Source organism: Lissotriton vulgaris, chromosome 6 (assembly GCF_964263255.1).
Source record: "Lissotriton vulgaris chromosome 6, aLisVul1.2, whole genome shotgun sequence".
NCBI lineage: Eukaryota > Metazoa > Chordata > Amphibia > Caudata > Salamandridae > Lissotriton > Lissotriton vulgaris.
The window spans coordinates 1,360,480,798-1,360,495,987 of NC_141694.1; the positions used below are offsets into that span (position 1 = coordinate 1,360,480,798).

General features: G+C 49.8%; 1 protein-coding gene across 2 annotated transcripts in view; it reads right to left on the reverse strand.

The window, feature by feature from the left end:
- USP34 (ubiquitin specific peptidase 34) overlaps positions 1-15,190 on the reverse strand; it is a 2,709,276-nt gene that overhangs the window by 1,642,660 nt on the left and 1,051,426 nt on the right. For both annotated transcript variants that reach the window (XM_086927486.1, XM_086927485.1), the window contains exon 38: positions 1,449-1,553. In XM_086927486.1, coding sequence (XP_086783612.1) covers positions 1,449-1,553 — 105 coding nt within the window. The remainder of the gene's footprint in view (positions 1-1,448; positions 1,554-15,190) is intronic.

Sequence of the window (15,190 nt, forward strand, 5' to 3'; positions counted from 1 at the left end):
GTTAGTGAGTGTTGTATAATAAATAGATATTTTTATAAATACACTGTGTGGTTCTTTTTTATTTAATCTACACTAAGTGATTAGATCTGGTAAAACAAGCTGCTTTACATTCCTTCTGGACTAAGCCTGAAGGCTGCTCCCCACAGCTACCACATAGATAGCTTTCCTTGGTTGTCTAAGACAACTAAAATCTCTATAAAAGTTTTTGGGATTAGTGCAAGGTGCTTCACTTAAACGAGCGTACAACATATACTAAGCCAATCTCCTGCAGTGCTCCTTATATTGTTCATCTACGGTCGACAGCTGAGGCGAAGATAAAGTCCACTTAGATGACTTTTTTCTTGCGCCTCTTACCCAAGCGTCTTGAAGAACTCGAGTGGAAGGAAGAGGACTTGGGGCTTCGGGAGCAGTCCGCAACCTCTTCTTCAATCGAGACCAGGATCTCTACAGTCTCGCTGGTCGGTATCGACTGCCAGGCTGCAAGGAGCTTCAGCGCTCACTCCTGCAATGGCCTTCAGAGCCATGGCCTGACAGTCCTAGCACGACTTTGAGTCATAGTCTCGCTCGAGACACCAGAGACAGACCAAAGTGGGGATTGGTTACTGACATGGCACAATGGCAGGCCCCACACTGTTTAAACCATGTCTTTCCAGAAAACATCCCATGACACACAAAAACATTTGCGGTTGACAAAAAGGCGAAAAAGCTTATCAAAAGGAGACCGAGGTCTATCTTTTCTCTGGATCAGTGCTTAACCGGCACCGAAAGAAAAGAACTGACGTTGGCGCTGCACCTATATAGGTGAGCGCCACGCCATAACCAATGCCAAATGGAGCCAGCGACAGAGCTCAAAGGGTACTGCTCATGCAAAAGTTTCTGGATCCAGCCTGACACCTGGGAAATTCAAAGGTAAGGAACCTGCAACTAGAAGTCTCTATCGGAAAAGCAACAGATCACACCAAACATCTAGGCCAGTTGAAACCTCCACACACTTGGTTAACTCAATTGTTTCAATTCCTCAGGGTTTACCTTTCTCAGCATAAAAATCAGTTCTGGTTCACAGGAGGTAAACGTCGCTTAGGAAAATGTCAACGAATTAGGGGCCTCTTTGGGCATGAAATTGTGCATGAGTGCTATACTTATTTCTAGTTAATAACATACAAATAACTAATTTGAGTAATTTACCAACATACATGACATGAACTAAAGTCAAAAACATCCATAGTCCTATAAAAAATGCAAAGATCAACAGGAGAAGAATAGGAGGAAAGGTATTGGAGGAACCAGCGATATGTTCCATGTCTCCTGTTTTTCATGTTGCTGAGCTACTGTATCCTGTCCACTAAATCACAAAACAAACTCAAGAGCAGTCTGAATAGATTAGGCATATTTGTAAACAAGTAGCACCAATGAACATTGATGGCATGATAAATAAAAAAGTAACAAACCTGACTAGCATCCTTTACATGTATGTTATCTATCAGTTTACACAGTAACCAAAAATATTCTTTGCACCCAGTTCGAAAAAGTGGCTCTTCCTCAAAATCATCTACCTGTGAAAAGAAAAAGTACAAATTAGAATTTTGAAGTTTCAAAGAGTAGAATTATCTTTAGCACACCTATTAAAACTTTAAGCTATCTTGTCAAATAACTGCTTGGTTAAACATTGAAACGTGATGCAGAAGAGTGAGTAATCCACTGGATATACATAGATTAGATGAACAAGTTACTTGTGGTGATGATCTTTCTCGTAGAGACTACCTAGCAGTAGATTCCTCACGTTTTAAATATTCCACAGGCGTCAGACAGGAGCTGGAAAGTTTTCAGCAGTACTTCTGTGCACCGGTAGGTGGCCAGTGCAGCTCTGCAAGGTTGATGTTGTACTCCGGTAATGGACATGCAGCGCTCATATAGGCGCCACTCCCAGATTCTGACATCAGCTGTTTTTGAGATTGAGATGCAGAGTCCCAAGAGAAAATTAGTGTGACCGGTGTGCAGATTCCTAGACTTGGTTGAGTATCAATGGAGAGGCCCACAGAAGAAAAGAGGAATAATTATAGGGGGGAGTGTGGAATCTGTGGCTCGAATCTCGCCCAGAAAGAGCGTTACTGAAGGTAAGCAACTTGTTCTTCTAATGCACAAGTTACTTACCTTCGGTAACGATATATCTGTAAGAAACATTAGTTAGCGTTTGATTCCTTACCTTAGAATATCCCCAGGCGTCAGAATGAATCCGGAAAGTTTTCATCAGCAGTACCCTTGTGCGTCGGTAGGCGTCATCCTACGGCTCCGCGTCCATCGTCGGCGTCGTGATCGCCGGAATGACATCGCTGGAGTACTTAGACGCCGTCCTCGCGCGGACGTCAGTTTTGTACATACCTTTCCGCTCCACGAACGCAGAGCCATGAAAGAAACCGACACTGGTGCCATGAAACTGGGGCCCTGACAGGGAAAGTCCTTAACCCTAGAACGGGGAGGATGAGTGGGGCTGTAAGGAATCTAACACTAACTAATGTTTCTTACAGATATATCGTTACCGAAGGTAAGTAACTTGTGCATCTGATAGAAACACGTTAGTGTTAGATTCCTTACCTTTAAATAGATACCCCAGCAATACCAACCCTGGTGGTGGGTCTGCAAACCAAAATCACACCAGAAAGTCCTGGAGAACTGAACGGCCAAAGAAACCGTCTCCCCGGACTTGGCTGTCCAGGCAGTAATGCTTGGCAAACGTGTGCAGCGAGGCCCACGTAGCTGCCTGACAAATGTACTGCAAAGGGGCTCCTCGTCCCAAGGCAGTAGAAGCCGCCGTGGCCCGAGTGGAATGGGCGCACAGCCCCACAGGAGGTTCCGTTTTAGTCAAGGAATAACAGATCTTAATGCACAAAACGACTAACCAAGGGATGGTCCGCTTGTGCACCGCCCGTCCCTTCTTAGCGCCCACGTTGTAGGAAGGTGGATATCTGACTATGGTTGCCCCCAACTTTTTGCCTGGTGTTTTTGCTGGTGTTTCGACTTAGTTGACCTGGGACCCTGCTATTCAGGGCCCCAGGCCTACTGCTCTCTCTGTAAAATGGATTCCATGTACCTTAGGTACATATCTAATTGGATACTGAGTCACCTTATCAGTCCCTGTACAGTGTACCTTAGGTACCCAGGGCATAGGTGTTCCCAGGGCCTACCAGGGGCTGCAGCATGTATTATGCCCCCCCTGGCTGGCCATCTAAATCTGACACAACTGGCTGCATGACAGCTGGGGCAAGGTGGTGTAATCACCCTTTGCTTTAGATATAGTATACCTATATCTAACCCTAAAATGGACACATGTATTCCTATCAGTCACTCCTATGGCAGGCCTTATCAAACCTGAAGGCAGAGTGCGTGGAATTATGTGAGATGGTGCTCTGGCATGAGCTGAGCCCGTTTGCAGCTTGCGGAACCAAGTCCTAATAGCTGTTCCATGATAACGCGTACCATATACTCTTAAGTGCATTATAATCCTCGCGGTTATTTGCCAACTTTGGTATCGCTTATCAAAACATGTCGAGTAAGGTGTTATACGCATTGGAATACTAACCCCTTGCCAATTCTGGCGACGGGGTTAGCATTCCACCCTTCTAGAGGGACACAACATGTATGTAACTGAGAACCCCGGTTAAAGCTAACTCGAGCCTCAACATCACAAAATGGATGCTGCCACCACAGACACAAGTCTGACCTCCTGCTGCTGGGAGTCCTTCCAGCGAGGAGAGCATGGACAAAGAGTTTCCTGTCAGGGGCGGTGCTAGCACCATCCCAGACATTGTTTTGTGTATCCCAGGTAGGCAGGGCTGAGAGGAAGGTGACTGCAAGTGGCACCCCGGTGCTCACTGTGCATATGCCGGCTTGAACCAGTTCCAGGGGCACACCAGCCCCTGAGCTGGGGAAAGTCCGGACAGGGGAGAGGGGTGTAACCACCCCCCTTTCTGGTCCCACCCATGGGCAGGACCTAGTCGCGTGCCAGCCCCTTTCTTTAGTATAAAGGTAGGAGCGGGCCCCCTTCCCAAATTGGATAATTCTGAATCTTGACTACTTTCCACGAAAGAACTCTTGAACATTTCTGAAGCCTCTCCCTTGTGGCTAAGGAGTAGCCACCCTGCACCAGCGGGCACCATCTAAGCGCATGCGGTTTGCTGCAAGTCCATCCTCCGGATCAAGACTGCCCAGCTCGACGAGACCCGGATTCCCTGGCACCTCTGACCTCTACCTACATCATCAGCCCAGCTGAGATTCGTGGGTGTGACGAGACCTGAAGGGACCGGCCATCTTCAAAACTGCACGACGCTTATCCAGCACGACCGCCGAGGGATCCTCGAGTGAGTGCTTTGGGGTTTGAGAAGCCCTAACCCTGAGCAGCTCCAGCACCGAAGTCCAGCCCCCCAGCATCCACGAGATCTGCGTGGGGCCCTTCTGCTCTTTGCTGCTCACCGCGCTGTCCGGCCACTTGCCTGCTGGCTTGTAGCCCTCCTGACGACGAACCACGACGATTGCATCGCTGGTCTGGTTGCTCCAGACTGGCCCTTGCTCCCCTCCAACAGAGGAGCACCCCGGACCCTCCTGGTCCACTCCAGACGCCATCTTGAGTCCACCGCGTGGGCTTGACTTTGCCAAGGTTTGTCGCTGTGAGAAGGTGGCCTGATATGCAGTGCTCACTATTCTAGTGAACACTATGTATCAGTCCAGCAACCCTTATTGATGATTGGTTGTAAGTCAACCTTATAGACCAGCTATCCTAGTAGCGTGGATACGAGCAGTCTAAGGCTAAAGACTCGAGAGGGCGTGTTAAGCCAGCTGTTTACCACACATATACCCCTTGAATACCAAGTGAAAGGACACCACACAAGTGTTATGAAAATAAACAGTTATTTATTTAAAGATCACAACAGCCCTGTACTCTTTATGAGGACAGGGTACTAAGCACAAACCAAAACTCTTACAAAAATACTTAAGTTAGCACAGTATATACAAATGCCCGAGGGGCACGGAAAACCATATACTCTGAAAGTGGAATGCGAAATTCCTAGCAGGTAAGTACAGTACTAATAGCTTTTGGAATCGCTAGGACTTGACTAGGGAATCGTTAGATTACTTCTAGGAGGCCTAGGGGACTCGGGTGCAGTGTGTGCACTCTCACGCGAGATGCGGGACAAAAGTCTATGGTAGCTAGGAATTAGAAAGTTAGTGTTCTCGGGCGAACCCGACCTGGTAGGGAGAAAACGAAAGTAGATTCTGACCCTTGGATAGTGAGGCTATGCTGGGGCACCGAAATGCCGAAGTTACCTAGCCCAGGGGCTGCAGCTGCATAGGTCTGAAAAGACGTCGGGAATCCTCGTAGACGGACCAGGAGCCGGAAGAAAAGATGCTGGCCGGTGACCAGTGAAGAAAGTTCAGTTGGATCCAAGCCTGGATCTCGAAGATAGATGACACCTGAAAGCAGAGGGGACCAAGTTCGAGACTACTAGCCAGTAGTCAGTGGGCACCAGGAGGGCACCGGATGGTAGCCACCTCGACAAGGTGAGTGGGTGACGCTTGACTCGAAGATCTCACGGACCAGGAGGCGTTGTCGGCGACCAGGATGGAGGATCGAGCTGTCCCACGAAGATGGAAGCTGTCGGCGTCGCTGGACCCAGGATTGGGCAACAAAGCCTTGGCAAATTCAAGCCCACGCGGTGGACCTAAAATGGCGTCTGGAGTGGACCAGGAGGGTCCGGGGTGCCTCTCTTGAAAAAGGAAGCAAGGGCCAGCCTGGAGCAACCAGACCAGCAGTCGTGAAGTCGTTGGGCGTCGTTCAGAAGGCCACAAGCCAGCCGGCTAGTAGCCAAACAACGCGGTGCACAGCAAACAGCAGAAGGGCCCCACGCCGATCGTGGAGATGCAGGGAGGCTGATCTTGGGTGCTGGAGCTGCGCAGGGTCGGGGCTTCTCGGACCCCAAAGCACTCACCAGTGGAGGACACGGTGGGCTTGCAGTAAAGATGTCGTGCAGTCTTGGCGATCGTCGGTCCCTTGAGGTCTCGTCGCACTCACGGTTCTCAGCTTGGCTGTAGAGGTGAGTAGAGGTCAGAGGTGCCAGGGAAGCCGGGTCTCGTCGAGCTGGGTCGTCGGATTCGTGATGAAGGACTTGCAGCAGACCGCAGTGTTCTTTAGGATGGTGCCCGCTTGATGCAGGGTGACTACTCCTTAGCCACAAGGGAGAATCTTGAAGAAGAAATCGTGAAGTCCTTTCGAAGAAAGTGGTATCTTGATTCCAAAGATGATCTAATTTGAACAGGGGGCCCGCTCCTATCTTTATACTAAAAAAGGGGGCTGACCCGGTGACTAGGTCCTGCCTATGGGTGGGACTAGGTGGGGGGTGGTTACACCCCTCAGCCATGCCGGACTTCCCCAGGCCAGGGGCTGGTGTGCCCCTGGAACTGGTTCAGACCGGCCTATGCGTAGTGAGCACCGGGGTGCCACTCAGCAGTCACCTTCCTGTAAAGCCCTGCCTACCCAGGATACACAAAACCATGTCTGGGACGGTGCTAGCACCGCCCCTGACAGGAAACCCTTTGTCCAGGCTCCCCTCGCTGGAAGGACTCCCAGCTGCAGGGGGTCAGACTTGTGTCTGTGGTGGCAGCATCCATTTTGTGGAGCTGAGGCTTCAGTTAACTTTAACCGGGGTTCACAGTTACATACATGTCGTGTCCCTCTAGAAGGGTGGAATGCTAACCCCGTCGCCAGAATTGGCGAGGGGTTAGTATTCCAATTCGTATGACACCTTACTCGACATGCTTTGATAAAGCAATACCAAAGATAGCATTTAACCGCGAGGATCATAATGCACTTAAGAGTATATGGTATGCGATATCATGGAACAGCTATTAGGACTTGATTCCGCAAGCTGCAGACAGGCTCAGCTCATGCCAGAGCACCATCTCACACGATTCCAAGCACTCTGCCTTCAGGATTGTCAAGGCCTGCCATAGGAGTGACTGATAGGAATCTGTGTGTCCATTTTAGGGTTAGGTATAGGTATACTACACCTACAGCAAAGGGTGATTACACGACTTTGCCCCAGCTGTCATGCAGCCAGTTGTGTCAAATTTAGGAGGCCAGCCAGGGGTGGCATAATACATGCTGCAGCCCCTGGCAGCCCTGGGTACACCTATGCCCTGAGTTACAGGGTCTGATAAGGTGGCCCAGTACCAATTGGTAGACGCACCTAGGGTACATGAGGTAATTTAGAAAGAGAACAGCCAGGCTGTGGGTCTGATTGGCAGGCCCACAGCCAGAGAAAGTCGTAAACCAGTGAAACAAAAGCAAAAAATCTGGGTGATCATAGGATTGCAGACCCTACTCTCCTACATGACCCCCCCCCAAACTTTGGGACAATAAGCTAACCTTGACCAGGTGAGTCTTCTTGTTCTAAGTGGAAATATCTGGAGAGCCCATCGGCATTGCCATGATCAGTACCAGGTCTATGTTCCACTGTAAAGTCCATCCCCTGTAGGGAAATGGACCACCTAAGCAGTTTGGGGTTTTCACCCTTCATCTGATTTAGCCACAAGAGGGGCTTATGGTCGGTCTGAATCTTGAAGTGAGTGCCAAACAAGTATGGCCTCAGCTTCTTCAGGGCCCAAACCACAGCAAAGGCCTCCCTCTCAATAGCTGACCAATTCTTCTCTCTGGGGGTCAGCCTTCTGCTTATAAAAGCAATGGGCTGATCCTGACCATCAAAATTCAGTTGAGAAAGAACAGCTCCCACACCCAACTCAGAAGCATCTGTTTGGACAATGAATGGTTTGGAGTAGTCTGGACTCTTAAGGATAGGTGCTGTGCACATGGCCTGCTTTAGGTCATCGAATGCTTTTTGACAGCCTGCTGTCCACTGAACCTTTTTTGGCATTTTCTTACTTGTCAGTTCATTTAATGGTGTCACAATGGAACCATAGTTCCTGACAAACTTTCTGTAGTATCCAGTCAGGCCCAAGAAAGCTCGAACCTGAGTCTGGGTGGTTGGAGGAGCCCAGTCCCTGATTGACTGTATTTTGCTCTCCAGTGGCTGAACCTGGCCTCCACCTACAAGGTGGCCCAGGTATACAACCTGTGTCTGCCCTATCTGGCACTTGGTGGCCTTGATAGTGAGGCCTGCTGCTTGCAGAGCCTCTAACACTTTCCTCAGGTGGACCAGGTGATCCTCCCAGGTGGAGCTAAAGACAGCAATATCATCTAGATATGCTGCACAGAAGTCATCCAGCCCAGTAAGGACTTGATTCACCAACCTTTGGAAGGTGGCAGGTGCATTTTTCAGACCAAAGGGCATTACCACAAATTGATAATGCCCACCAGGGGTTGAAAATGCTGTTTTGGGCTTGGCATCCTCAGCTAACCTGATTTGCCAGTACCCAGCTGTTAAGTCAAATGTACTTAAGTAGTTGGCAGAAGCCAATCTATCTATAAGTTCATCTGCCCTTGGTATTGGATGGGCATCAGTCTTAGTGACTGCATTGAGACCCCTGTAGTCTACGCAAAACCTCATCTCTCTCTTACCATCTTGGGTGTGAGGCTTTGGCACTAGAACTACTGGACTAGCCCAAGGGCTATCTGAGGGTTCAATGACTCCCAATTCCAACATTTTCTGCACTTCAGTTTTTATGCAGTCTCTAACATGATCAGGCTGCCTGTAGATTTTACTCTTGACTGGCAGGCTGTCACCAGTGTCAACCTCATGGGTGCACCAATTGGTCTGACTGGGTGTCAGAGAGAACATATGTCTGAAAGACTGAAGAACCTGTTTACAGTCTTTCTGCTGATGTTCAGAGAGGCTGCCACAAAAGACAACACCATCTACTGACCCATCATCAGGATTCTGAGTGAGCAGGTCTGGGAGAGGGTCACTCTCTTCCTCCTGTCCCTCATCTATAGCCATGAGCAAGCTCATGTCCTTCCTGTCGACATATGCTTTGAGCCTGTTGACATGGAGTACCCTGTGGGGACTCCTGGGAGTTCCAAGGTCCACCAGGTAGGTGACCTCTCCCTTTTGCTCAAGAATTGTGTGGGGCCCAGACCATTTGTCTTTGAGTGCTGCTGGGGCCACTGGCTCCAACACCCACACCTTCTGTCCAGGCTGATAAACAGTCAGGACAGCCTTTTGGTCATGCCAAGCTTTTTGAAGTTCTTGACTGGCCTTAAGGTTTTCTGATGCCTTCTCCATATACTCAGCCATCCTGGAGCGGAGACCAAGTACATAGTCCATTATGTTGGTTGCAGGCTTTTTGAGAGGTCTCTCCCATCCTTCCTTCACCAAACACAAGGGGCCTCTCACAGGGTGCCCATACAAAAGTTCAAAAGGGCTGTAGCCAACCCCCTTTTGTGGGACCTCTCTGTAAGCAAACAGAAGGCAGGGCATCAGGACATCCCATCTACGCCTGAGTGTTTCAGGTAGTCCATGAATCATCCCTTTTAGGGTCCTGTTGAACCTTTCAACAAGCCCATTGCATTGTGGGTGATAGGGTGTAGTGAATTTGTAATTGACACCGCACTCCTTCCACATAGCAGTTAAGTAGCTTGACATGAAGTTTGCACCTCTGTCAGAGACAACCTCCTTAGGGAAGCCCACTCTGGAGAACACTCCAACTAGGGCCCTTGCCACCACAGGTGCTGTGGTGGTCCTAAGTGGAATAGCTTCAGGATACCTGGTGGCATGATCCACTACCACCAGTATAAACTTGTGCCCTGATGCTGTCTGGGGTTCCATTGGACCAACAATGTCAATCCCCACTCTTTCAAAGGGCACCCCCACCACAGGCATTGGTATAAGGGGGGCCTTTGTTGTGCCACCTGACTTACCACTGGCTTGGCAAGTGACACAGGAGCGACAAAACTCCTTGGTATCCTCATTCATGTGAGGCCAGTGAAAGTGTGAGACAAGTCTGTCCCAAGTCTTTGTCTGGCCTAAGTGACCTGCTAAGGGAATCTCATGGGCCAAGGTAAGTAGGAAACCTCTCTGAGACAAGGGTACAACCAGCCTCCTGGTCATGCCAGGCTTGGGGTCTCTTGACTCAGTGTACAGGAGTCCATCTTCCCAGTATACCTTATGGGTACCTGTGGCGTTCCCAGCAGCCTCAGCAGCAGCCTGCTGTCTGAGGGGTTCAAGAGAAGGGCAGTCTAACTGGTCCTTCCCCAGGTCTTCCCTTGAGGGTCCCCCTGAACCCAAGAATTCAACTTGATCAAGTTCAAACTCTCTAGGCTCAGTTTCCCTCAATTCCTGCAGGTCAGCCTCCTCTGAGACTTGATCCACAACCTGGGGCAAGGGGGAAGGCACAGCCTTAACCCTACTGCTCTTTTTCTTGGAAGGTGTCTGGTCCATTGTTCCAGGATCCAGCACCTGTTCAGTGGGGCATTTTCTGGCCTGTGACCTAGTCACAGCAAACACATGTGCTGGCAAACCTAACATTTCCAGATGAGTCCTCTGCTCCACTTCTGACCATTGTGATGACTCCAAATCATTGCCCAACAAACAATCCACTGGGAGGTCTGAACTAACTACAACCTTCTTTTGGCCAGTTACCCCTCCCCAGGAGAAAGCTACAATTGCCATACTATGATTGGTAGTGACATTGCTTGCATTGGTCACCAGGAATTCTGTACCTGGCATGATCTGTCCAGGGTCCACAAAGCTAGGTGTCACCATTGTGACACTGGCACAAGTGTCCCTATAGGCCTGAGCCATTTTTCCATTAATAAAAGGTGTCTGTCTGTATTTGCCCAAAGTATTGGGACTTATGTCAGGGGACATATCCATATCCCCTGTACTGACAAGGACAGCCTGAGTGAGGGTGCCAACTAAGTTGTCACTCCCCTCAGAACCCAGGGTTAACCCTACTAAACCCTTGGGAGGTGCACTACCACTGCTGGCTGTACTAGGGGGCACAGGTGCCTTAGGGGCTGCAGTGGCAGGAGTCTGCCCTCCTCCTTTCTTGGTGCACTCACTAAACCAGTGAGTTTTACTTTTACAGTATTGGCACCACCTTTTAGATTGGCCTTCTTTCTTCTTTTGGGGAGCCTGACCCCCACCCTCTTTGGGTTGTTGGGGACCTGTCGAAGACTTCTGGTCATTTTGTTCCCCTTTTGAATCTTTACCCTTCTGGTCTGCTTTCTTCTGACCACCTTGATTCTGGCCCTGGTTCTGTTTAACTCTTGTTCTAACCCATCTGTCTGCCTTCTTTCCCAATTCTTGGGGAGAGGTCAGATCTGAGTCAACAAGATGCTGATGCAACAACTGGTTCTGACAATTGTTTAAAATTTGTTCTCTCATCATCAAATTGTACAATCCTTTATAATCAGTAACCTTACTGCCCAGCAACCAGCCCTCAAAAGCCTTAGTGGCACAATCTACAAAGTCAGCCCAATCTTGAGACTGAGTTTTCTGGGTATCCCTGAACAGCACCCTGTACTGCTCAGTGGTTAGGCCAAACCCATCAACCAGTGCACTTTTCAAGACTTGGTAATCATTAGCATCCTCTACCCTTGTGGTGAGGAGCTTGTCTCTTCCTTTACCTTCAAAGGAGAGCCACAAGATAGCTGCCCACTGACTTGGGGGAACACCTTGCACAGTGCAGGCCCTCTCCAAAGCAGTAATCCATTTGTGGATGTCATCCCCTTGTTTAAAGGGGGGCACTATCTTACCAAGGTGTTTTGTATCAAAACTCCTTTCCCTATTGCTAGGTACAATGCTGCCACCAGTGGGGACTGTCCCACTCAATTGTTGCTCTCTAGCAAAGGCAAGCCTCTCTTTGGCCAGGGCAAGTTCTTCCCTTTCAATCCTCAGATTGGCTGCCTTTTCCTTAGCTACATACATCCTCCTCTGGGGAGATGTCATTCCCCTCTGAGAGGAATGTTGAGAGCCATTGGTATGAATGGATCTGCTAGAGCCTCTTGACAGAGATCTAACTCGTCCATTCCCAATGTTAAGCTGACCTGAGAGTGGCCCCAGGGCTCCCCTAGAGTCCCTCTCATGTCTGCTTAAGTTGGTCCTGGTTAGTCTGACGACTTCTACCTGGTCCTGATCTGCCTCCCCCTTAGATTCCAAGTCATCATCCTCATCATCAGCATCATCTGCTTCCTGATGTGGAGGGTCCTGGTTATCAAAGGGTCCCTGTAGGGAGGGCATATTGCCTTCTGAAGTAGAAGGGTCTGGGTTACCAGCCCTCCTTGCATCATGAGTCTCTAAGAGACCAATCAGAAAAGCAGTTGTGGGGTTAGACCCCTGCTTAATCTTCCTAGAGGTACATACTTGTCGTAACTCATGGAAGCTAAGCGCAGTATATCTTGAAGGGATGACCTGTGGAGGGTCAACTGACACAAGGGGAGACTCAGTGTTTCCTCCTGTGACCGACATACTGCTTCTAGTGTGGTGTAAGTGATGCACCTACCTACACTATGTGTTACCTACTGGTCCCTTGCTAGAGTTGTAGCCAAGGTGTGCTAAGCCTTGAGGAGCTACAACAGCTGGTTCAGTAGAACTCAGAGTATTCTAAGCTTTAGTTATATGTACCTAACAGTACTTATGTGATCTTTCAGCAAGATATTCTTAGGATACGTGTGGTAAAACAACAGCAAGCTCAAATCCCAACCGCTGCCACCAATGTGAGAAGGTGGCCTGATATGCAGTGCTCACTATTCTAGTGAACACTATGTATCAGTCCAGCAACCCTTATTGATGATTGGTTGTAAGTCAACCTTATAGACCAGCTATCCTAGTAGCGTGGATACGAGCAGTCTAAGGCTAAAGACTCGAGAGGGCGTGTTAAGCCAGCTGTTTACCACACATATACCCCTTGAATACCAAGTGAAAGGACACCACACAAGTGTTATGAAAATAAACAGTTATTTATTTAAAGATCACAACAGCCCTGTACTCTTTATGAGGACAGGGTACTAAGCACAAACCAAAACTCTTACAAAAATACTTAAGTTAGCACAGTATATACAAATGCCCGAGGGGCACGGAAAACCATATACTCTGAAAGTGGAATGCGAAATTCCTAGCAGGTAAGTACAGTACTAATAGCTTTTGGAATCGCTAGGACTTGACTAGGGAATCGTTAGATTACTTCTAGGAGGCCTAGGGGACTCGGGTGCAGTGTGTGCACTCTCACGCGAGATGCGGGACAAAAGTCTATGGTAGCTAGGAATTAGAAAGTTAGTGTTCTCGGGCGAACCCGACCTGGTAGGGAGAAAACGAAAGTAGATTCTGACCCTTGGATAGTGAGGCTATGCTGGGGCACCGAAATGCCGAAGTTACCTAGCCCAGGGGCTGCAGCTGCATAGGTCTGAAAAGACGTCGGGAATCCTCGTAGACGGACCAGGAGCCGGAAGAAAAGATGCTGGCCGGTGACCAGTGAAGAAAGTTCAGTTGGATCCAAGCCTGGATCTCGAAGATAGATGACACCTGAAAGCAGAGGGGACCAAGTTCGAGACTACTAGCCAGTAGTCAGTGGGCACCAGGAGGGCACCGGATGGTAGCCACCTCGACAAGGTGAGTGGGTGACGCTTGACTCGAAGATCTCACGGACCAGGAGGCGTTGTCGGCGACCAGGATGGAGGATCGAGCTGTCCCACGAAGATGGAAGCTGTCGGCGTCGCTGGACCCAGGATTGGGCAACAAAGCCTTGGCAAATTCAAGCCCACGCGGTGGACCTAAAATGGCGTCTGGAGTGGACCAGGAGGGTCCGGGGTGCCTCTCTTGAAAAAGGAAGCAAGGGCCAGCCTGGAGCAACCAGACCAGCAGTCGTGAAGTCGTTGGGCGTCGTTCAGAAGGCCACAAGCCAGCCGGCTAGTAGCCAAACAACGCGGTGCACAGCAAACAGCAGAAGGGCCCCACGCCGATCGTGGAGATGCAGGGAGGCTGATCTTGGGTGCTGGAGCTGCGCAGGGTCGGGGCTTCTCGGACCCCAAAGCACTCACCAGTGGAGGACACGGTGGGCTTGCAGTAAAGATGTCGTGCAGTCTTGGCGATCGTCGGTCCCTTGAGGTCTCGTCGCACTCACGGTTCTCAGCTTGGCTGTAGAGGTGAGTAGAGGTCAGAGGTGCCAGGGAAGCCGGGTCTCGTCGAGCTGGGTCGTCGGATTCGTGATGAAGGACTTGCAGCAGACCGCAGTGTTCTTTAGGATGGTGCCCGCTTGATGCAGGGTGACTACTCCTTAGCCACAAGGGAGAATCTTGAAGAAGAAATCGTGAAGTCCTTTCGAAGAAAGTGGTATCTTGATTCCAAAGATGATCTAATTTGAACAGGGGGCCCGCTCCTATCTTTATACTAAAAAAGGGGGCTGACCCGGTGACTAGGTCCTGCCTATGGGTGGGACTAGGTGGGGGGTGGTTACACCCCTCAGCCATGCCGGACTTCCCCAGGCCAGGGGCTGGTGTGCCCCTGGAACTGGTTCAGACCGGCCTATGCGTAGTGAGCACCGGGGTGCCACTCAGCAGTCACCTTCCTGTAAAGCCCTGCCTACCCAGGATACACAAAACCATGTCTGGGACGGTGCTAGCACCGCCCCTGACAGGAAACCCTTTGTCCAGGCTCCCCTCGCTGGAAGGACTCCCAGCTGCAGGGGGTCAGACTTGTGTCTGTGGTGGCAGCATCCATTTTGTGGAGCTGAGGCTTCAGTTAACTTTAACCGGGGTTCACAGTTACATACATGTCGTGTCCCTCTAGAAGGGTGGAATGCTAACCCCGTCGCCAGAATTGGCGAGGGGTTAGTATTCCAATTCGTATGACACCTTACTCGACATGCTTTGATAAAGCAATACCAAAGATAGCATTTAACCGCGAGGATCATAATGCACTTAAGAGTATATGGTATGCGATATCATGGAACAGCTATTAGGACTTGATTCCGCAAGCTGCAGACAGGCTCAGCTCATGCCAGAGCACCATCTCACACGATTCCAAGCACTCTGCCTTCAGGATTGTCAAGGCCTGCCATAGGAGTGACTGATAGGAATCTGTGTGTCCATTTTAGGGTTAGGTATAGGTATACTACACCTACAGCAAAGGGTGATTACACGACTTTGCCCCAGCTGTCATGCAGCCAGTTGTGTCAAATTTAGGAGGCCAGCCAGGGGTGGCATAATACATGCTGCAGCCCCTGGCAGCCCTGGGTACACCTATGC